Source organism: Rattus norvegicus, chromosome 9 (genome assembly GCF_036323735.1).
Source record: "Rattus norvegicus strain BN/NHsdMcwi chromosome 9, GRCr8, whole genome shotgun sequence".
Classification (NCBI taxonomy): Eukaryota; Metazoa; Chordata; class Mammalia; order Rodentia; family Muridae; genus Rattus; species Rattus norvegicus.
The window spans coordinates 112,703,893-112,728,098 of NC_086027.1; the positions used below are offsets into that span (position 1 = coordinate 112,703,893).

The 24,206-nt window shown below is 45.8% G+C and overlaps 1 protein-coding gene across 1 annotated transcript in view; it reads right to left on the reverse strand.

The window, feature by feature from the left end:
* Rab31 (RAB31, member RAS oncogene family) overlaps positions 1–24,206 on the reverse strand; it is a 134,509-nt gene that overhangs the window by 10,297 nt on the left and 100,006 nt on the right. Inside the window, exon 6 of the mRNA NM_145094.2 lies at positions 5,808–5,917. Coding sequence (NP_659562.2) covers positions 5,808–5,917 — 110 coding nt within the window. The remainder of the gene's footprint in view (positions 1–5,807; positions 5,918–24,206) is intronic.

The following is a 24,206-nucleotide window of genomic DNA, read 5'->3' on the forward strand; positions in this document are numbered from 1 at the left end:
TGACCTGGGTGGAGACATGCCCTTCTGAGTCAGCAGAAAGCTTCAGGTTTCTGGTAAAGAACAGCATCAGGGTCCTCTCTCTAAAGAGTTGATTCAAATGGGTTTGCCAATCACTTGGATGGGAAAACGCCCCTCAGAAGAAGCTGTTTATTCTAGAGGCTTAGAAATAGTAGAAAGCCTGGTTAAAATATAGGTAAGCACAGTCTTTTTGACCACTTTCCACTCTATTAAGTAAACCATCAGGTAAACCCTGCCTATCTTCAACAATGTGTGTCTCACCTGAATTCTTCCAACTGACCAGAGAGTCAGAGGGAGGCCAGAGAGAGATCCTGGCAACACAAACCAACCGAAGCATTTCTCATTTGTTCTTAAACTAATACAAAATAACCCAAAACAAAAAACCACAGTCCAATGCCATCGATGTCTCTGAGGTTTGTTTGAGGAGAAGATTATAGCTCCATGACTAAAAGCACCCATGGAAGAAGGAGTGTATTTGGGCTTCACATAAGAGAGTTGGTGTGGTGGGGAGGGTGTGTCATCAGGTGGCTGGAGCAAGACCCCGAGAGACCACATCCTCAGCCACAAACACAAAGAAGAGAGTGCAAAAGCAAAGTGGGGTGAAGCTATAAATTCTGTTCTTCCCCCACTAAGGCTCCATTCCTAAAGGTTCCAGAACCTCGACAAAGAGAATCACCAACTGGGGACCAAGTATCCAAATACATGAGCCCCTTGGGGATACACTTCTCATTCAGATCACCACGCCGACCCACTCTGAAATTATTTCCCAAAGCCTAAATGAAGATTGTGGCTTCATCTGAGGGGAGGTTGCTGAGGACAGGCTCCTCAGGCTGTTAGCCAGCAGCATTGAGCTGTGGTTCCCACTGGTACCTCCATTGAGCTCCAGTTATCTCTATCCTAGATTCATTGATCATCCCAACTGATTGAACATTGCCTCAATGTTTCTTCTCCTAAGGAGGAGTGTCTTTGTAAATGTTAACTTGCCTAAAACATAAGACTTTGCATTGCAGTGAGAATATCACATCCTTTCCTCATTACAAGACCCTGTCTCTGCCCTCGGCTGATCCCACCTATCAGCTCCCATCACAGGGACTTAACTACTGTGGTCCCTGGTAAATCTGCAGCTCCAGATTAACCATTTCCTTGGGAAGATAGTCTTCACCAACCTAAAGTCCCTACCTGTCATCCTCTCTTACAGTCCTTGCCTTTTGGTGTCATAGGACTTATTGTCAGTGTCTGTTGTCCACCATGATGTCTAGCATGATATCAAATTCATAAAGGGCCACACTAGGTATTTTTTTTTGAATAATTGAAACAGATTCTAGGCTTGTCCAATTTGTTGGTATTATTCATACATAAGTCTCCACAGAAAATAATTATATTTCTTTTAATCTAGTGAGCCCATAAAAATGTTGCTTTCTGGAACATTATTATGAAATATGGGTGTGTGTTTAGCTCTTTATTGTTTACCAATGTCAGCTTCATGAACACTGTGAAAAAATGTCTGCTGCTAGAGAACTTACACATGGGGCAGACATTTAGGGGATCACAGAGAGACAGAGCACATTCACACGTCAAAATGGCAAAGAGACCATTAATTAGCGAATGCTCAAGGCTCACACGAGGGAGAGTTGGAACAGAGGCTGGTTCACTGGAAGAAGGAGAATTGAAAGGACCTGGAAGGAAGAAGGTTTGCAAAAGGAGAAGGAATGTGGTCCAGTGTGGTCCAGAGTCAGCAGCCATACAAGGAAGAGATAAGGAGCAGGGCTGAATCTCCAGCATCTGCATCCTCCCTCCTCCAGAGCAGAGCACTGCACAGTGCTCTAGAAGGTATCAATGCCTTTTGTTCTGGGTTTTCAACACTGTAACAGCGGAGCAGCAACAGAACAGTCTTTATGTTGCCTTGCAACATTTTAAAAAGAAAATCAAGTGTACAATCATTTCCTTAGCCAAGAAGGAAAAATAAACAGCGCCTGGATAAAACTGTGAAGGAGAAAGTGAGGGACATACAACAGGACAAAGCAGGTCTGAAGATGGGCCTCAGAGGAAGGCATCTGAAAGAACAGACACCACGGCATGCAGTACCACAGAACAGACGGCCTGGATCAGCCAGGATCCAGTGGCAAGGACCCTTTGTAGAGAGATCAGCAGTAGTCGTTACCCAACATCATGTTTCAGTGAAGAGTTTGCAGTTCGAAAGTGTATTGGCTTCCTCTTGGAAAGCACGGTTGTCTCATTTCTGGTGTATGAACACCATGGGAATGAAACAGAAAGGCATTTGTGTCTTGATCCAAGCCAGTGTGAATTAATTTGTGTGAGCACAACCTTTTAAACAGGGTATTATCCTCACTGCTCTTTCCTGGTTTTATCGTATCTTTTCTCCTGGGCATGTTTGTCTCCGCCACATTGCCTTGAAAGCAGAGGTGTCAGCAGTCCCCAGCTCTATTTTAAGCTTGAGTAGGAGCGCATGTAACATAAGTAGGGACCAAGCAAAGGAAACTGATGAAGTCTGCTGCAGTGTATTCGGTTGCAGTCGGAATGGTACTATGGCTATACGACCCCATTTTGAAGCAATTAGCCTGGAAGAGGGAGGTGCCAGAGCTCGTGCACATAGTGGAGAGAGACTGAGATAGAAGTAGATGGGTAGAGATGATAGACAGACAGATGGACAGACACACAGGCAGATGGATCAACAGAGATGGATATACTAGGATAGAGACAGACAGAGATGGAGAGCTAGAAATAATGGGAAGAGATGGAAACAGCTAGAAGTATAGACAGACGGATAATGATGGACAGACACTGGTACATAGAGACAGACAATATTACAGTGGAGTAAGCCTATTGATGGGAGAGGAGGGACAGATAGACAGTGGATGTAGGACATGGCTACAGGCTCCACCACAAATCTACACGCTTTCTCTGCTAAGTGTTTATAACTAAGGAAACATTTGGGTTTTTGACATGAAGAGAGGACATGGGCTTATGTTGGAATTACTGGGAAGCTGCAATTAGTCCATTGCTCAAACAAAAGACTTGTTTTTCTAAGTGAAGCAGACCACCGGAATATGAGGAGCTAACTATTCAAAACCTTCGTTGCTGTGACCCACAAAGACGCCTGGCGTGGACAGGGATTTAGGGCGGTGGAGTTCTACAAAGAAATCTTTCTGAGGTGTGAGAACTTGGTGTCTGGGCTTCTTGTTCTCTTTGAGGTCTTTATTTGGCTTTAAAAAATTTAATAATGATTTTCGTCAAGCTCAGAGGGTCTCCTCATATAGAAATTGTGAGTTGAGTTTAGCATAGTAAAAAACAAAACAGAGCTTCCTATGTGATCCCTGCCTTGCTTCGACTCAGGGAGCTGACACCGAGGAGCAGGCTCTACCAAACAGGGCAAGCCGTCCAGCCGGAGGCACTGGGGGTAACGGTGTAGCTCATTAAAACTGCCCGAAGCTGGTTGTGCTGATGGTAATCCCAAGACTTAGGAGGCTGAAGGAAGAGCATTGTTATAAGTTCAAGGCCAACCTGGGCTACAGGGCAAAACCCTATCTCAAAAAATAAAATAAAATAAATAAACAAATACAACAACAAAACACTTTTTAAAAGATAATGTTTAACAAGCGCACACACCAGAAAAACCTGACACCGCTGGATAAGAATCGGCTTACTCTAGGGCAACAAAGGGTTCATCGTAGTAAGTTCAGAACAGACTTCTCCTAGTTTCCCGGAGTGACACACCACAGAGGGCATGGTTCCCAGTCTGTCACAAGAAGCAGCTGGGATGTGAGAACATGGGCGGCCAACACCAAATCACAGCAGAGCCTTAAGATTAACCATTCTGCCAGGGAGCTTGCAGTTTCCCTGTTGCACGTGTAAATAGCAGGGAGGGGTTAAAATACACAGGGAGGTGGACGGAAGGGAAGCAGCCCAGTCACCATGGTGGCTGTTGGGAGGGGCTGAGCATCCTTTCGCACACTTGCACACAGCAGAAGCAATTCAGGGCAGAGTTCTCCAGTGCCCGTGAATTCTCCTTCAGGCAAACAAACCAAAGGTTCTCTGCTGCTCTCAGAAACCAAAGTAGAGGACAGGAACCAGGAAAATGTAAAATAGCTGGAACCTGAGAGCTACCAGCCTTAAGTGACCCCAGGTGCGGAATCCCAGTGAGTGGGCATCATGCCTCGTGGAACTGCGCAGGGCTGAGGCTTTTGGATAAGGATTCTGATCCTCCTACAGAGGGTCCCCAAGAAGTCCTCCACTGAATATGGAGGTTTCTCCCAGCCTCTGACAACAAGCTGACACACTGAGGTTTTGCAAAGTTCCATGCGCAGCAGGCATTTCTCCGGTGGAAGCCGGAACGCAAGTTATGGCCGGAGCTTACGAAGGTGACATCTGGTGTGCTTAGAACTGAACAGCTGCAGACAGATGTGTCAGCATAGCCACCCGAGGTAAACAGCCTATGTGAGTCATCCATGGGGAAACACCATAATGAAGGAGAGGCACAACCTGACCTAGGGCCGTCACTTCTCATGAACGGGGATAACAGAAAGTTCATGAATGAACCCTCTGCCCGATTCCCAACTTCAAGTCACACGAGAGGGAGACATTTGTGTGTGTGTGTGTGTGTGTGTGTGTGTGTGTGTGTGTGTGTGTGTGAATGATGACGTGGAAAAATAAATCGCTCTAAGGTCCCGTGACTGTGTTTGCTTAGAGTCACTTGATTTAATGGCTGAACTTCTACCACACCAGCATCTACTTTATCTCCACCACCAAAAGACGGAATGCAGTGCCTCAGAGCACATGATTCCAAGTACATACTCTGTCCTTGCAACGATTGTGACACACTCGTCCACAGAACAGGAAGAGCAGAGTGAGGCACAGAAGTAGGGACAGTTAGGAAGTCTGAGGCAAAATAGTCTCTCTCTGAAATGGCTGCATAAACAAGACTGGCACAGCAGCAGCATCAATAGAAAGGGGTGGACAGTCCCAGCCAGCCAGGGAACCTCAAATAATGATCAAATAATAATCCCCCTCCCCCCGTGAGAAGCCCATTTGTCAGGTGTCCAATGCAGAACAGTCAGCCTTGAAACCATGTACATACAACAAACCCGAACCTGAACTCAGAGAGCTGTACTTACAGATACGAGTATACACATGCACATGTATATGTATGTATAGAACAATAATGATGAGGGGAAGAGATTATCAACTTGGAAATGATGGGGAACACGGGAGGGGGTGGAAGGAGAGAATCTGGGAGAAGTTCGAGGGAAGAAAGGAAGTCAGGAAGTGATCATTTAACTTCAATTAAAAAATATTTTTAAGGGGTTGGGAATTTAGCTCAGTGGTAGAGCACTTGCTTAGCAACCGCAAGGCGCTGGGTTCAGTCCCCAGCTCCAGAAAAAAAAAAGAAAAAAATATTATTAAGAATTAAATTAAAGCCAGCTGTCATACTCCGAAAGAAAGAAAGAATGAAAGAAAGAAAGAAAGAAAGAAGGAAAGAAAGAAAGAAGGAAAGAAAGGAAGGAAGGAAGGGAGAAGGGGAGGAAGGAAGGAAGGAAGGAAGGAAGGAAGGAAGGAAGGGAGAAGGGGAGGAAGGAAGACAGACAGACATGAATGGAAGGAGTGTAAATACACTCAGAGCTGCAGGGCTCACAGCATGACTTCAGTCAGACTCTTGGGGGTTCCCTGACAGCATTAGATAAATTCACACAGATGAAAGGCTGGTTTTTGACTCCTCCCCCAGAGCACAATCGTGCAAGCTAAGTCAGGCTGAGAAACAAGCTGGCACTTACTGATCCCCTGAAAGAGCTCCTCGATGTTAATGGCATTCTTCGCACTTGTCTCCACCACGAGGGCACCTATGGATTCAGCGTACTCCTTAGCATCCTTCAGGGGCACCTCCCTGGGAAAAGAGGTCAGACAAGAAATGAGTGCCTTTTGGCGAAACATGAAAACTCAGGCGGCCAGACAAACAGCACTCGTGGAAACCTTGCTTTCCTATAGAATAACAACTTAATCACTTCTCAAGCATTGAACACCTATGACGGGAGCAGCTTAGAAGCTGGTTTCTATCAGGCACGGTAGCACATGACTTTAAGTCTGTGAGTTCAAGACCAGCCTGGTCCACACTGTGAATTCCAGTACAGTCAAGGTCACAGCGAGAAACCCTGTCTCAAAAAGAAAAAGAGGAGGAGGAGAGGGGGAGGAAGAGAAGGAAAAAGAGAAGTAATTGGTCTCTGGCAACCATGGACAAGCCACACATTTATAAAACAGTGCACTCTCCACAGAAGGAGTGAATTTCTAGACAGGAGAGAAAATGGTTTTAAGTATCGGTTATGGATGGATAGTCCAGAACATTCCAGGCTGCAGAGCCAGGGGACAGTGCCTTCAAAACTCACATTGAGATTTAATGGCCATGACGAAAGATGGAGAAGTGAGACCTCTAAGAAGACTAAGCTAGGGGTTGGGGATTTAGCTCAGCGGTAAAGCGCTTGCCTAGCGAGCGCAAGGCCCTGGGTTCGGTCCCCAGCTCAGAAAAAAAGAAAAAAAAAAAAAAAAGAAGACTAAGCTAGAGGGCTGGGGCCAATGTGTTTACGAGACAGCGAGCTTGACCCCTCTTTTGCCTCTTTGCCCTTCCACCTTGGAAGTCAGTGTTCTATCCTCAGCATAAGACGGTTCAAGCACCATCTTGGAATCAGAATCAGCAAACCTGCCGGCTCCTTGATACTGAACTTCCCAGCCTCCGGATTTGCGAGTCTGTGTATTTGGGGCAAATTATCCAGTCGGCGGTATTCTGTTACAGACTAAAAGAGACGACAGCAGGCTACTTTCAACCTTTATTTTTCCATCACACGACTCAACACTAACAACGATACACTGTGCATGCACTAGTGTGTAGCTTTTGACATGTTTTATACATGGCAGTTTGGCCGTATCTGAAGGTTCAACATCCATGTACTTAACTAATTGCAGATTTAAAAAATAAAATACACCAAACCAGTGTGTCTATACCCAACATGTGTAGACTTCCCACAGACATCACTTCCTATGTGACACTGAGCAACAAGCTCCTGACTCAGTGAAGAGGAATGAGAGTGGCCCTTAGGGGCTCACATGTTTGAACTCTTGGTCCCCAGTTGATAGAACTGTTTGGAAAGGATTAGGGGGTGTGTCCTGTTGGAGGGGGTGTGTCCTGTTGGAGGAGGTGTGACCTGTTGGAGGAGGTGTGAGCTGTTGAAGGAGGTATGTCCTGTTGGAGAGGGTGTTTCCTGTTGGTGGAGGTGTTTCCTGTTGGAGGAGGTGTGTCCTGTTGGAGGAGGTGTGTCCTGTTGGAGGGGGTGTTTCCTGTTGGAGGAGGTGTGTCCTATTGGAGGAGGTGTGTCCTGTTGGAGGAGGTGTGTCCTATTGGAGGAGGTGTGTCCTGTTGGAGGAGGTGTGCCCTGTTGGAGGGGGTGTGTTCTGTTGGAGGGCGTGTCCTGTTGGAGGGGGCGTGTCCTGTTGGAGGGGTGTGTCCTGTTGGAGGAGGTGAGTCACTGGGGGCAGGCTGTGAGGTTTTAAAAGACTTATACCATTCCCAGTGTGCACTCTTGCTTTCTGCTTGTGGACCAAGATAGGAACTTTCAGCTATTCCTGTGGCGTCATACACTCAACTGTAAGCCCAACTACACACTTACTTTTATAAGTTGCCTTTCATGGTTATCACAGCAATAGAAGAGCACTGAATACATACGGCATGACATCATGCTAATATAAGTTATCTGGAAATGGTTTAAAGTACATGGGGGTTAGCTTCTCTGCAAATACTAAGGGGCTCTGTGCCAGTGGACTCTGGCAGCCCAACAGGTCCCTAAAACCAACCCTAGAGGACACCAAGAGATATCACTGTCGTTTCTCACAAACATAAAACCTATGATGTGACTTGACGGTTGAAAATGAAAATCTTGTGACCAAGGTGCAATGTGGCACGTCTGCACCTCAACCTTTCAAAGGTGTTAGGGTGTAACGATCTAAACAGGAATTAACTTATCTGTTTTCAATGTGAAGTTACTGGGATGGTTTCAAAGATATAAAACGACAGTTCTTAGTCTCCAAAGTCTGTGTGTTTATTCAGTGAATGTTTATTACTGGCTCTTAAATACAGGCCTTCCTCTGGTGCCTAAGACAAACATGTTTTGAGGAACTACATGATAGTCTAGACACGTTAGACCAGAGACAAAACATTTGGATACACTGTAACACAAGAGGCAAAACATATTAATATACTGTAACACAAAGTACTTCAGGAAGGCAAGAGTAGAACCCCATCCATTTAGAAATGAGAGTCTGGGACATTTTCTTGGAGAAGGCCATTTTAGCATGGCTATGAAGGCAAGTAGAAGATTGTGAGTGAACCGAGAGAAGGCCCAGAAGGGAGTGTACACTTATTTCCCGATATTCTCAAAAGCAGATTCCATATTCAATATTGCCTGGGTGATATGGTGCTCACACACAAATGACAGAGGCTGAAGGGACAATAGAAGGTCAGAGTGGAAGGCACCAAGATAAAGACATTGGAACTGTGGCAGGTCCTCAGGAAGGCACACCATGCCTGGCTTTGTATCCGATGGCTTCTGGGGGACAGGAAGCGACAACAATGGAAAACACAAGACATAAAATGGGTCAAGGACCAGAGCTTAGAAAGGAGGCTGGAGCTCCGCATCTGCTGCAGGTGAGATAAAATGACGGCAGAAAGGAAGTTGGGAGGGCCACAAGAGACAGGATTCATCTCCTTCCCTTTTCTCCCCTCCCTTCTCTGGTTGAGAAGATGTCAGGAAAAGTGTATCCTCATGAAGCCTATCCAACTTGGCTTCTATTGCTGTCACAAAGCACCACGACCACAGCAACTTGGGGAGGAAATGGCTTGGTTGGTTTACACATCTACCACTGAGGGACCTCAGGGAGGAACTGAAGCAGAGGCCTCGGGGACTCTGCTCACTAGGAGGCTCCCTGTGGGGTTCTCAGCCTGCCCTCTTCTATCACACAGTGGGCTGGGCCCTCCCACATCAATCATTACTACAGACTTGCCTACAGACCAATCAGATGCAGGCATTTTCTCAACTGAAGTTCCTCTTCCCAGATTGCCCTAGCTTTTGTCATGTTGACAAAACCCAACAGAAATCCCACCACCGATAGCAACCCAAAGCCCAGGCATAGGACAGGAGGACTTCCCAGGGCTCAGCTGAAGAAGAGTCCAACTAGACCCAACCACACTACAAGCAGTTGTCTTGTTAGGAGCTTAGCCCAGGGCTGGGTCTTCTATGAAGCAGCCGAGCGTTGTTGGGGCAAGATTTGGTCTTACAAAAGAGCAGGGTTGCTTTCCATAATAACATATACCTATCCTCACTTTAAGTTACTTTGAGGCCAGAAGCTGCAGGCCTCTGGATCCACTGACACATGTTGCTAAGAGCAGGGTGATTTGGTAAAGGATTTGTTACCAGGGCTCCCTTTGCAGGCCTTTCAGTAGCCTGACTGATTAACTCTTGGTGAACCAGAGAGGAAGGAAAGGAAAAAAATTGAAGTGCCTTACACAGTCAGGTATGCACAGACATATATACATGCATACACCCCCACTCTGGCCAAGCCTGGCTGTCTGTCTCAATCAACTCCACAAGTATTCATTTATGCTTACACATATACACACATACCTACACACGATGTACGTACCGACAGAATATACATTTGGATGGATGGATGGCACGGAGTCCCGCAAGCCAAATCATCCAACCAACAACTTTATTTCTTTTCTCTGGCTTTTATAATCTCCTTTTAGACAAAAAGTTCTTTAGAAAATTACCCTATAGATAAAATGTTACGGAAAATGGGAGTTACAGAAGGATGCTGATATTAAGTTGAAAGAAGTGTTTCATTCTATATGCTCATTATAAGTTCAAAGCAATATTTTTAACGTGGCTTTGTCTTATCAGAGTTCACTTCTGCAGCTTTATCCTTGGACCTCAATGTTTCCCCTTGATCACAAATTTGTCCCAAGTCTATTTCTCTTTTTAGTGTAATTATGAAAGCTCGTTGTATTTCTTATTGTGCAGCCTTTACTTACTATTAGGAGGAGTGGGAATATTCTATTCTTGATTCCAACTTTATTACATCTTACTAGCAAACAACCAAAACGGTCTCTTAAAACTCTCTTCCTAAAATTGCTTGAATCAAATCGGAAATTCTATAGACTCATTAATTCATCAAAACGGCATTAATTCATGAAATTTCATCTTCATATTGATCTGCAGGAAATCTGATCAATAGGGTAGGCTAATGCCCAGGAATTATTATATCAATTTAATAATGACAGGAAAGGCATATCAGAAGCAATCCTGAGATGAAGCCTCTTTGGAACCTTGCCAGTGAGCTCACCCATTGCAGACCACACAAAAACAAAGGACCACCTCTAGCCGCTTGCTAGCCTTAGCCTATCCTAGATGGCTCCTGACATTGTCCCAAGACTAAGTCAAATGGAAGATGCCTCCATAGTCTATCTTTGGGAGTTTTCCCTCCCTGAGTCTTCCTTATCAGAGACACTGTAGGCTATTCTTTGCTGTCCCTCACTGACAAGCTTCTGGCCTACAGCAGATGATTCTTGAGGATTTGGTGGCAATTTCTTCACATGAGGAAGACTTCTGAAGGCTTTATGCTGTATGGTTTAGCCCATTAGCCTATTTCTAAATTTCATACTGAAATTTTTTTTTTTTTGGTTCTCTTTTTTCGGAGCTGGGGACCGAACCCAGGGCCTTGCGCTTCCTAGGCAAGCGTCATACTGAAATCTTTATTAAACCATATATACGGGGCGGAGCTCGCCTCTGCCTGAACTTGAAGCAGCTAAGTCCAGCTGCTATGTGCCCCTGTCTACCTGTGCATGGGGTTGGGGCTCCTGCACAGAAGCCTCAGAGAGATCACATGCAGCAACAGTGGCTCCTTCACATTGCTTTGAATTGTCCAACTGTGGCACAAGGCAGGACAGGCTTTGGCAGGATGAAGGCAGGCAGAAGGTAATCACTGTGTGTGACGCAATCTGAAGTAGGAGGGTGGGGAGCGGAGTGCAGTGCAGCTCTTCTCAAAGGAAGAGAGGGGAAAGACACACTCCAGACCCCTTCCATGCTTACAATGGATCTCATTAAGAAAAGAACTGGCCCAGAGTGACAGTGTAAGCAGAATTTCATGCTGGTCCCTTGCACTAGCCTACTTTCTTCTTGTAAGACCCCTAACAACACAGCCACACAGTGTCCATCCAGCAGGCTGTTCTTCCCGTGGTGAACTCAAGATATCTCGAACTGTCAATCACACAAGTCAAGGTGGTGTGGAGGGAGGGGTAGCCTCCATGCTTTGGTCAAAATAAAGTATGTCCCCCTCACAGTTAGTTATCTTTATACGTTCACACATCTTGAGCTTGTTCATAGACACTGAGCTGCAACCAAGCTGGACTTGTAAAGCTTGTAGCCTGGCTTTGTAAGAAGCAGAGCCTCAGACAATCACAACCGTTTGAGCCACGTTCAACTAAGACAGATGTGAGCAGTAGCCAATCAGCTGTCGGTCCGCCCCACCTGCATTGTTATATCTTGTTTCCTTTTCCCTGAATCTAAGTATAATCTGATAGGCTTGTGAGTTGTCGAACCTTTTGAGAATGGAATTGCTGACTGATCCTAGAATTGAAAACAAACAAACAAAAAAAAAATCAAATTAAGATCTCTAAACTAGCCTGGGTGGTGGTGCACACCTTTAGATCCAGTACTTGAAGAAGAGGCAGGCAGATCTCTGTGAGTTTGAGGTTAGCCTGGTCTACAGAGTGAGTTCCAGGATGGCCAGGACCGCACAGAAAAACCCCATCTCAGAAACCCTACAAGACCTCAAAAACTAGATTGGCTGATGTATGCGGGCATCTTCGGGTCCATGTTGCTGGGGATAAAACAGGACTCATTAATGTTAGGCTTCACCACCGAGCTTCCCTCTCCCCATCCTGCATTTTTTTAAATTTAATTTATTTATTTATGTGTGTATGATGTGTGAGTGTGAGTCACGTGGCACCCATAGGGAGGTAAGTCCAATTTCTGAGCATTTTTCTCCCTTCCACAACAGAAATGGTTATTTGCAGAGCCTCGAAGGCCAGCACAAACAGAGAAGAACCAACCACTCTTCAGTCCCCCGAATATGCTCGTTATTGTGCTTAAGAAAAAGTACCCAGGTGGACAAGACAGACAACTGGGTTAAGGTGCTGTCACCAGGCCCAAGTTCACCCCTGAGAGCTTACATAGTATATAGAGAATCAATCCTCTCTCCACACACATCATGGAATGTATGTGAACACACGTGCACACTGTTAACATAGGTTTTTACTCTCCAGTAGTAACTGTCATCTTGGAGGCCTTCCACCTCTGTCTGCTAACCCAGGCCTGGTCCTGGAAGCTTCTAGCCTCTGAAAATTTTATCCAGGCCTAGAATAACCTCATCCCTTCCTAGTTCCTTCTGAGCTCTGGCTGTCAGGCTCAACTCTGCTGTGCTGGCTCAAACTCCTCTCCAGGCTGACTGATTTAATCTTGCTTCTCTCTGCGTGTAGTGGTTTGAATGTGCTTGGCTCAGGAGAGTGGCACCAGTAGGAGGTGTGGCCTTATAGGCCTTGTTGGAGGAAGTGTGTCACTGTGGAGTTGGGCTTTAAGACCCTCCTAGATGCCTGGAAGCCAGGCTTCTGTTTGCCTTCAGATGTAGAACCCTCAGCTCCTCCTGCACCATGCCTGCCTAGACACTGCCAAGCACCTGTCTTGATGATAATGGACTGAACCTCTGAACCTGTAAGCCAGCCCCAGTTAAATGTCATTTACAAGAGTTGCCTTGGTCATCGTGTCTCTTCACAGCAGTGGAAACCCTAAGTAACACGCGTGAGCGCACACACACACACACACACACACACACACACACACAAATTAATTTTTAAAAAGGTAAAAATACATATGCAGTCTTTGCCTGGAGTTTCCAACACAGAGATCCCCAAACTGGCAAGTATGGAAGTGATAATAAGATTGTCTCCAGTTGACCACACAGAATTTGATAGTGTGGAAACTATAGACAGCTTCAGGATTGGGCTGGTCATCCAAGAAGCCAACCACAGTATTGGAGACAGACTTCTAGCCCCGCCTGGTGAGCCTCGTGTTGGTGAACACACGGTTACCAGCATAGCGGCACACACAAGGAGAGCTGGAAGTCCCTCCCCGCCCCTCAGACCATGACCTGTGCGTCTCTTCCATTGGCTGTTCTGACTTTGCAACCTTTATAACTGAACTGTAATTCTAAGTCAGTGCTTTTCTGTGTTCATTCTATCACATAACCTGAGGGGGGTCATGGGAACCCTGTAATTTGCAGTCTGCCGGGCAAACCTGTGGGTAATTTGGGGATTACTAGAGACCCACAAGTGGAGTCTGAAACAGGGCATAATGATGTGGCGTCGAGCCCCTCAGTGGGCAGGGTCCTCACCAGCTCTGGTCTGTGTCAGAATGGAACAGAATTATAAGGCACTGGTTGCTGTCAGTCAGAATGGCGTGACTACTGCCTGGCAAGGTGAGAACGCACTTAGTCTTGTACAGTGGAGCGCAGGCGAGAACTCCCCCAGGCCGTGTTTCGGAGGAAACCATAGTACAGACTGGAAGACTGCCTTCTGTAATTATGACTATGAAGGGCTATAATATGCTCATTTAATTGTGTGTGTGTGTGTGTGTGTGTGTGTAAGCATTTTGTCTACATGTATATCTGTATGCCTCACACATGCCTGGTGCCCAAGGAGCCAGAAAAGGGGTATGGATCCCCTGAAACTGGAATTACAGATGGCTGTGAGCTGCCATGTGGGTGCTGGGAAATGTTCTTCCTCGAGAAGAGTAGCCAGTGCTCTTAACCACTGACCCGTCTCTCCAGCCCTGATATCTAGTGTTTCGAGTGTTCTTCAGTCAATATTGAGTATCTGCTGTGTGTTGGGCATTGTGACAGGCATTGAAACAGCTAAGCTGACACTAGCTAGCCCAGGGTCAAGATACAGACATGAGGCAGTCAACCTCGATGGTACAAACTACCTAAAGAATTTCTAGGCCACACTACATATAGAATCACAAAGAAGCCACAGGCAGGAAAGTAAGCCCATACCTATCCAGCTATAAGCCAGCTGAGAGGTCAGGATAAGACTGGAATTCAGAGGTAGGGCCAGGTTCCATCCTTCGTGGACTGGTAGGAGACAGGCAGGGCTGCAAGAGTAGGAAAGGCAGAGGCCGTGCTTCCGATGGCTCGTCTGGCACAGCTGGCTTCTGACATCCCTTATTTCTTACTTCTTTGGTTGGTAACTACCTAGTGGTCAGACCTGAACTTCGGGACACTTGTCATTTGTCAAATGTACTGGAAGCTCAGCTCACCCGTTTAGGAGCACAGTGAGCTCCTACGCTGGAGAACCTAGGGCCCACCTCCACTCCGCTCTAACTTCTTCCCCACAGTGGGTAATGGCGTGGCAGGGTCCAGCCCATTTCGGACAGCAAAGGTTCTGCCATAATTCTTTTTCGTTTTCGAAGTATATTATTCGCAGTAACTGCAATCAAATCATCTTCTCACTAGACTTCTTTAAATGGGAGCCTGAAATACTTAACACTATAAAGGCCACTGACACTTATTTTCCCCCACTTTAGTTCTTGAGATGGGCTCTGGCCCTGTAGCTCAGGCTGGCCTGGAACTGACTATGTAGGCCAGACGAGGTTTGCTTTTAGTTAGCGTCAATCCTTCAGCGTGACACCCCGGAGTCTGACGTTACAAGTGTAATGTCTGACAAAAAAAAAAAGTAAAGCCAGAAAGTTCAAGAGTCTAGCCTTGGCTAAGTGAGTCCCAGTCACAAACAAACAAACAAACAAACAACAAATCAGGAAAGAAGAGATCAGAGAGATAAATGATTAAGGGAAATCAAAATCCCTTTGCATCTTAAGAAATTCTTGGGTGATTTCTGCCTGCAGGAGGACCTGACAGAACCAGGCCAGGTAGACAGAGCTGCTATCTCAGAAGTGGTCAGTGGCTCACTTGTAATGCTAGGTGACAAATCATCTCAGTTGCCATCCACAGAAAGAGGAGGAAGTCAGGAGGGGCCATTCCTACCAGACAGGAAGTGTGGTTAATGCTGAGGTCAACTGGAAACTCAGAGAGATACAAGTTGGCCCACCCTTCCCAGAGGTCCGGGAAGACGTTTCTGAGGCGCAGCTAGCACCAAGGGAGGCTCCTCGTGGCCTGAGCTCTGCAACTTATCAGCCCGGGTCTTATCAAGCTCTGGACAGCAGCCAGTTCTGTGTCTCTGGGACTCAGGCAGAAAGTCCTGAGTTGGTCGCTTGTGTCGGGAGACTTCTCAGCAGGGGAGGGAGGTCAGGACACAGTGTTCCTTCAGGCTCTAGAATTTCAACATGCCTGCACTGCCCAATAGGGGGTCTTTGTTTTGTTGTGTAACAGTGTTACCCAGCAACATGGCAGCTGACTCTAATTTCAGGACTATTCAAGTACCCATGGGCCTCCTCCCTCAACATCAGGGAGCTCACAAGCCCCACCAGGGAGCACGCTCAGCTTAGTGGGTCTCACCCGGAACAGTGTGTCCTTCTGAAGGGTCTGAGGGAGGTAGTTCCCAGGATCTGTCCTCGGCTGACTGATGCTCTCTACCTCCGTGAAATGCAACATTCTAACCACTGGTTTTAGGGAGAAGTGCTTGCCAGTGCTCAGAAAAAGTATCCAGATGAACGGGTGAGCAGGCTCAGGCACCAAGCAGCGTCAAGGAGTGAGGGGTGACTGCCCATCCGCCTCCACTTCCCGGTCTTAGTCCTGCCTCCTTCATTTGACCCGACTTCAGCGTCAGTGCTAAGAACCCAGGTGCTGCAAAATGCTGCACCCTTAGATCAGCGTCTCTTGAATAAATATGCACAAAGCTGTCTCCACAACAATGACGACATGGTACCACATTCTTTCAGACCTTTCAGAGGATAGCATTCAAACACGGGGAGGCCAGGATTCCACAGAGGAGTAGGAGACGCACCAGCTGTGTTAGCCACCCACTACCAACACTCATTTCAGTAAATGGCCTCAAGAGTAAAACTACCATGTTTTGTATGGTTTTCTTGAATTAAAGAAAGCTTACATTAATTCTGAGTAAACATTTTTTTATTCATGGATGGCAAATAACTTTCTGTAAGCCACGGACGTTTTTCTATAATGTACTTGCTCTCTTTATTTATTTAAACGTGTGTGGGTCCACTGTTGCTGTCTTCAGACACACCAGAAGGGAGCATTGGATCCCGTTATACATGGCTGTGAGCCACCATGTGGTTGCTGGGAATTGAACTCAGGACCTCTGGAAGAGCAGTCAGCACTCTCAACCACTGAGCCCTCTGTGACATTCTTATGCATCTTCCCTGCCTAGTTTATTATTGGTGTTGTCTTTTTTTCTTATTGATTGTTAAGTGTCCTTTACATATTAGAAAACCTACCTTTCTGTCAAATGTTTCCCACTTCTTTTTCAACATGCCACTTGTCTTTAGAGCTTGCTCATGGCATTTTCTTGTGACACCCTTTATGTGTGTGGTCAGTCTCATTTAAAGAATTGTTTATTTATGTGTATGTGTGTGTGTACCTGAGTATATTCTGTGCACTACACAAGTACGGTGCCTGTGGAGACAAGAAGATATCAGATTCCCTGGAGCAGGAGACTGTGAGCATCCCAGTGTGGATGCGGAGAACTGAACCCAGGTCCTCTGCAAGAACAGCCAGTGCTCTGAACTGCTGAGCCTTCCACCTTTGGCACCGTCAGTCTTACTGACCACTTTCCTTACTGCCCTCTGTGTTTCATATAATGCTTAAGTAACTCACTTTAGTCCCAAATTTGTGTGTGTGTGTGTGTGTGTGCGTGTGTGTGTGTGTGTGTGTGTGTGTTTGCATGCAGTGCCCATAGAAGTTAGAAAAGGGAATTAGATCCCTGGAGCCACTATGGTGGGTATTGGGAATTGAACCTGGGTCCTATGGAAGAGCAGCCAGTGCTCTTAACCAATGAGCCACCTCTCCAGCCCTGTTGTCCTCTATCTTTTAGGGTTTTATTAATTAATTAATTAATTAATTAATTAATTGTTTTTTCCAAGACAGGGTCTCTCTGTATTTAACCCTGGCCATCCTGAAATTTGAAAACAGCCTGGCCTTGAACTCACAGAGTTCTACCTCTGCCTCCCAAGTGCCGGGATTAAAGGCATGCACCACCACCACCACCAACTGGCTATGGTTTATTACTTTATATTGAAATATTTATTCTCCTTTTTCTCTTATCTTCTCTCATTTCTCTCACAACTAGGTAAACACCCCAACAGTATTTACTGAAGACTTCTTTTTTACACCGTTTTTCAATATCAGCTTCATGATGAAGTCAGATATCCTTACACATTTTGCCTCAATCCCTGGCTCTCTGCTTCTCCATAGTCTTCTCTGTTACCCCATGGCTCTGCCCCTGGGCTTTCTGCACTTCCGTGTCTGCTACAGAACCTTTGTCCGTCTGTTGCTTCTAGACAGGCTTTAGGACTATCTTCTGACATCGCTCTTGCGTGGGTATCTTGGTAGCTGCTCCGGTACCTTAGTGGATTCTGGGTTGACTTCAAGCAAACTGACATCTTTACAATACTGAGTCATCCTTCCCAAGGAAAACCTAGGTGTTATGTCCTGCAATGGTGCTGTAAAGTTTCATCTGTTGAGGCCAGTTCATTCCTTTCCTGAATGCATTCCTAAGACTTAAATTCTCAAAAATTAAAGTATTACGTCTATACGAAAATGGAACCGTGTATTTTAACCGTACATTGCTATCACAGTGAAGAGTAGGGTTTCCACTGCTTCTTGCCAGTTATTCGTGTGTAGGTACAAGAACAGACCATCTATTCTAATAGTTATCAGGAAATAACCTTGGTTTTCCCACTCCTTCAAACAGTGAAAGAAAATTCCCACAAGGATGGAGATCACAGTATTTGTTCATCCCACAGACAGCATGAGGCAAGTGTTCACTAACAGGCAGTGTTAGGGAGTGGGGGAGAGAGCAGAGACCAAGGGAACCAACCGTGTCTTCTGAGACTGGTTCAGGTACTTTGGAGCAGCAGCGGAACAGCAGTCGTTTGCTCGGAAAAGTAAAACATCTTCATGCTAAACCAGATGGAACAAGAACACGGACACCCAGGACGCTCTCCCGAATCCTCTGAGCTCCTCGGGCATCATTTCCCTCCTACGCCAATGCGTAGGTATTGAGCTTATTAGACACAAAGAGCCTCATCCCCGATCTATGGACCCAGAGTATCTTCTGCCTAAGCCCCAGAATTCAGCACAGTAGCTTGCTTCCTAGCAACTCCTCATGTTGGGGATTAATCCTGTGAAGGGATGGGCTCTAAAGTACCCTGTGTGTTGTGCCTAAGACTCTGTCTATAACACGACACCATGAAATCAAGGGTTTGGAGACCCCTGTGATAAAACAGCCACTGCTCGGACACCGTTCTGAGGTAGAAATGAAAGAAATGAAACAGCAGGGAGGAACTTTTAATTGATCCAGTGATTTCTAACATGTACACGAGCGTTCGTAAACTCTGTCATTCACAAGAACTAAGCATTTTACCCCCTATCACCCTCTTAGAATACAGCAGTTAGCATCTCATTTAAATGTTGTCCACTGTGTTTTTAGTTTCCCTACCAGCTGTTCCAAGATCCAGCTTAAAAGACCAACCAAGGACCCTGCCCATGGATGGCTGAGCAGGGTGAACTGCTTGCCAACAAGCCCGACATCTTGAGTTCATTCCCCGGGACCCACAGAGTGGAAGGAGAAAACAGGCTCCCTCAGGTTTGGTTCGCAGTTCCACACATATGCTGTGGTATTTACACACATGTGTATGTGCATGCATGCATGCACACGCACATGGTAAATCAGTGTAAAATACAAAGAAAGGCCAAGGTGCCCCCGATATCACATCGGAGTGAACGGCAAGTGCCTGTTAAATGCCTAGTGGGGCTGTTTTCATCAAAACCATCCCACGTTTCAAGTGTTGCAGCCAAAAGTCACAGAACTCATTCACAACATCCCACAAGTCAAGCAGAGGAAGGCGGTGAGAGGGGTTGCCCAGGCTACGTTTGCCATGGAAATCCCATTCCTTCAAGCACCGGGGGATGAATACTCCCGGAAGTGTGTGTGTGTTTTCCAAACATCAGAAATGTCTGTGCAACACACACATGCAAGCACTCTGACAATGCTAAAAGTAGCAGCACTCTCAGCTCTTACACACACTCGCATCGGTTCGCCTGAAGGAGGGACTAAAACTCTAACCAACTTCTCTTTGAGAAAGGAAGAATAATTGCCAGCGTCAATGTAAACACCTAATTGGACAGTTACAGCGATCCAAGGAAGCCCTTCCAGTTACAGAGCTTCCCATGGGTAACCCTGGGAAGAATTTCTGTTCCCATGAGGTCGGCCCTGCTTAATAACACTGACAGGAAAGGCTAGTCACCTGGGGCCAAATCCCTGGTGTCAAGTTCAAGCAGGCAGTGTCAGGTTCTTGGCCACAGACTTAAATGAATCGTTTCTCATGAAGAACATTAGAATTTGGAATGGAAGAAAGACTGAAAAAAGGCTGGGCTCTCTTAAGGGATTCAGTCATTCCTTTCTCAAACAAACTCCAGCTGGTCCTGAAGAGGCTGGAGAACCACCAGGGAGAAGTGTGAGGGCCAGCGTCTTGAGTTAATCAAACCAACTGTCCCTCTCGGTAGCTTGGATCTCATTCCCTACCCTGGATCTAGTTTGCCATTTCACGTCTTAGACTATGGGGCACGAAAGTCAGGGGCACGGAGTCTGGAACAGATGACAGGTTTAAAGACACCTCCCCAGGCTGCATTTCATCCCACAGCACAGAGCCTTTTGTGTCTGTAGGGTTATGAAGATTAGCACACCCACTGATGACCGTGTCTAGTACATGGTGAGTGTAGGCTGGAAAGGAGGATGATGAATCTGTTTTCAAGGATTAGGGAGATAGCCCAGTGACTGCAGTGCCCGTGCTAGCTGGGTAGGTATGAGACCCTGAGCCCACGTAACCACTGCTTACAGAAAAGCACTATGGGGTGCACCTGAAACCCCCAACTCCAGAGGGTGGACACAGAGAGACAGGCAGATTACTGGGGTTTGCTAGCCAGCTAACGTGGCCCAAATGGTGAGCTGGGGGTTCAGAGACAGTGAGTCATGGGCAGACACAGAGCAACATCTGCACCCACACCACACATGCATAAACACACACATACCACTTTATAATATATATTACATATGCAACCAATATATTATATTATTAATATATATTATTTTCATATAGTAATTATGTTGTATATTAATATATAATGTTGTATAATAATATTTTGTTTTTAGTCTACTGACCAGATGAGTAGTAGACAGAGAAAATACAAGTAAACAAAACAAAAAACTGCCATCAAGAATTTATCATGGAGGGGCTGGAGAGATGGCTCAGTGCTAAGAACACTTCCAGCTCTCAGAAAGGACCTGGGTTCCCAGCACCCACATGGTGGCTCACCGACCATTAGTAACTTTAGATGCTCTCTTCTGACTTTGTGGGCACAAGACACACATGCAATACACATATAGACACACAGGCAAAAGATCAACACAATTAAAATAAACAAATCCTAAAAAGAAAAGAAAAGAGAACTCATCACCGAGGACATTTTAGCTCCTAAAAGTTACATTATAAACTTTGAAACTCCCAGGCAGCAGTGGAAGGAAACAAAGTCTTTAGAACAAAGGCTAGGGATTCTGTACAACAGCATGATAGTTTTAAAACATTCTTTCCACTTCAAGGCCAGAATGAAGCCTGAGTTCCAAATCAGAGTCAGAGGCGTGGCCGTGAAGTTGTTTTTATCTTCCAGACGATACTTCGGTTAGCAGGCACTGATGTATGTCCTAGCCCTGTTCGTTGAAAGGGCTGAAAGCAGTGATACCCACAGCACTGAGCACACCCGAAATCCAGCTTGTGGGTTTTAATATCACTTTCTAATATAAGAAATCAGAACATGTGCTGGAAAAAAACACATACAAGACAAGCCCGAAGCAACTGATTGTACAGGAAAGGTGCCCACCAAGACACAGGAGCCACCAGGGAAGGACTCCTAGTGGCTGAAACTGGAACAGTTTGAGCAAACACACAACTTACTGTTTTCTAACAGACGAAAGAAACCTAGTCCATCAGACCATTTCAGATCTTTATCCATACTGTTACAACCTCTCTGGGACCAAAAATATGGGTTAAAGATTACAGAGCACATCGCAAGTCTACATCAGTCAAGCTGTCTGAATTAGGTCAAGCATGGACAAGAACATCGACCTGAAAACAGATTTGTACATACACTACCTGTGATATCAGCCTGAGACAGGGTTGCATGCATAAATAACAGCATGTAACATAAAGACAGATAATTAAAAATTGTAGCTGTGAAGTATACTTAACATAGAGAGCCACACCACCGTGCTTAGAGTTCTAGGAATTGTTCTAATGGGAAACTCCCAAAGGAAAACCTATAATGGGAAAAGGTTGACAAGTAATTCCCCACAAACCGTAAGGTAGGGATGACAAAGCGACAGGGTAAAATGGAAAGAGAAGACCTAACCCTGAGGGAGACTGTGTGCATGCGTGTGCAGGTATATGTGCACAGGCAAGTGTGCATGTGTGCATGTGTGTGTAGGTATATGTACATAGGCATGTGTGCATGTGTGGGCAGGTCTATATGTACAGGCATGTGTGCAGGTGTGTGCAGGTCTATGTGCACAGGCATGTGTGCTTGTGTGTATGTGGAGGCCATGGGTTGATGCCCCACATCTTCCTCATTACGTGTCATCTTATCAATTGGTACAAGGTCTTTCACTGAACGAAGTGCTTACCCGTTGGCTAGTTCGTCTGGGTTTTCTTTTTGTCTCGTCTCCTTTTCCTCCAACCTCCAGTCCTTACATCAGTCTGCAGCCATGACTAGCTGTTCTTGTTAAACCTGGCTGCTAGGATTCTGAACTCAGGTCCCTGTGCCTGTACAGCAGGCACTTTACCAGCTGAGCCACCTTCCCCATCCCCTTGAAGAATGTATTTTAAACATACTCTAGAAACAAAGGAACAGCATTAAATATGTATTTTAAAAATCATAATTTTTTTTTTGGTTCTTTTTTTCGGAGCTGGGGACCGAACCCAGGGCCTTGCGCTTCCTAGGTAAGTGCTCTACCACTGAGCTAAATCCCCAGCCCCAAAATCATAATTTTTTAAACTTTTTTTTTTTTACTTATTCACCTTATTCACCTGATGTTCCGCTCACTGTCCCCCTCCGGGTCACCCTCTCCCACAATCCTTCTCACATTCCCCCTTCCCTTCTCCTCTGAGCAGGGGGAGACCCCCTTCCATAGTTATCCCCCCACCCTGGCACATCATGTCTCTGTGAGGTTAGTCGGTACATGAAGACCAAGCTGCACATCTGCTACATATGAGCAGGGAGGCCTAGGTCCAGCCAGTGTGTGCTCTTTGGTTGGTGGTTCAGATTCTGAGAGCCCCAATGGCCCAGGTTAGTAAGAAAATTTGTTAATGATCTGAAGAGACATTTCACGCAAGACCCAACTTTAGGGGTCAGGAGATACATGAAAAGTTGCCCACTCTGTAGTAACAAAATGAATGTAAATTGAAGTTTACTCTCCAATATCCCTACACACCTTGAAGCCTCACAAGACTCAGCCAGGATGAGAGGACACACAGTCACACTGGCTGCTGGTATCCACCCCAGTAAACACTAGCATTGCCTCGTAAAACTGAGCACGCACACATCTTCTGAGTCAGCAATTAAACTGCTACATTCTGCAGTCTAGAGACATGCTTATGCCTAGCACTGTGAGATACAAATGAGGCCATCCACCAATGTCCAAAACAACCCACATCAGGAATGACCCAAGTGCCCATTAGCACCAGGACGGGTAGACACCGTAAAACAGACCCACGTTCAGACACCAGACGACAGCTAGTATGCGTTCGCTGGGTCATTCTCACAAGCTGATACTGAACCGGAAACCAATCGTCACGTAGCGAAACATTATTCCGTTCCCACAAAACTCAGAAGCGGGCAAATCCAAACAGTCATTTGCTGAGAAATACAAACACTAAACACGGGTGTTGAGAACCTAAGGAAAACAAAGTGTGGTTCTCGTTCAAGTTAGGACAGCGGAGAGAAGCGGCTGCAGCCCGAGAGGAAGGCTGTTTGACAGGGTGACTCAACGGTTCGTGCTTTTTAACCATGTCCTCCCTTAGGCACACGCCAGTGTTTTATAGCCTCTTCTTTAAGAGCACTCTAAAACTGAAGGAAGAGATTCCAGATGTGTTTGGGGCTGGCTGGGAGCTCCACAGTCAGCAACTTCCTTCCTGATTTGGGAACAGCATCAGTAGAGGCTGGGCCACGGGCATCCTGAGAACAGAACGTACTCTACATGACAGGGAGCACAAGCTACCGTGCCTCATCCTCCCCGTGAGCCGTACTGTCGGCTTTACGGCTTGCCACATGTCTAACTTCTCGGCGGTTTTTTTTTTGGTTGGTTGGTTTGGTTTTAGGGGTTTTGTGCTTTTAGCATTTAGAATACATTGGGTTTCTATAATCTAGGATTCAAACTTCTGTTCTTTTGTTTGTTTATAATTTAAAAAATTATATATATATATGTACACATATACATATATTTTTTTTGATCCATTCATGACTAGGGTGGCTTTTAAAGTTGCATGTAAGAAGCCAAGCACTTTAATTTTTTAGCAAAACATTTGATTACAAGTACATGTAAATAAAAAATTATTTTAGAAAAATGTTTACTTGCTATGCTTTAAAGAGAAGAGAGGGCATGCGATAATAAGAACCGCCTATTCTGAGTGCACTTTTAATCTTTTAGAAACATCAACTTTATTAAAATACAAAATGACTGGGCTTCGGGTGGCTTGCTGCCCTAGGTGGTGTGGTATGTTGGGGAGTTCTAGGATACAGGAAGTTCCCCTCTGTAGCTCTTGACTGCACAGGAAGCTTTGGTCATTGCAAGCCTACTCAGGGACCCAACAGGCCTCTCTTAGTTCACCTCA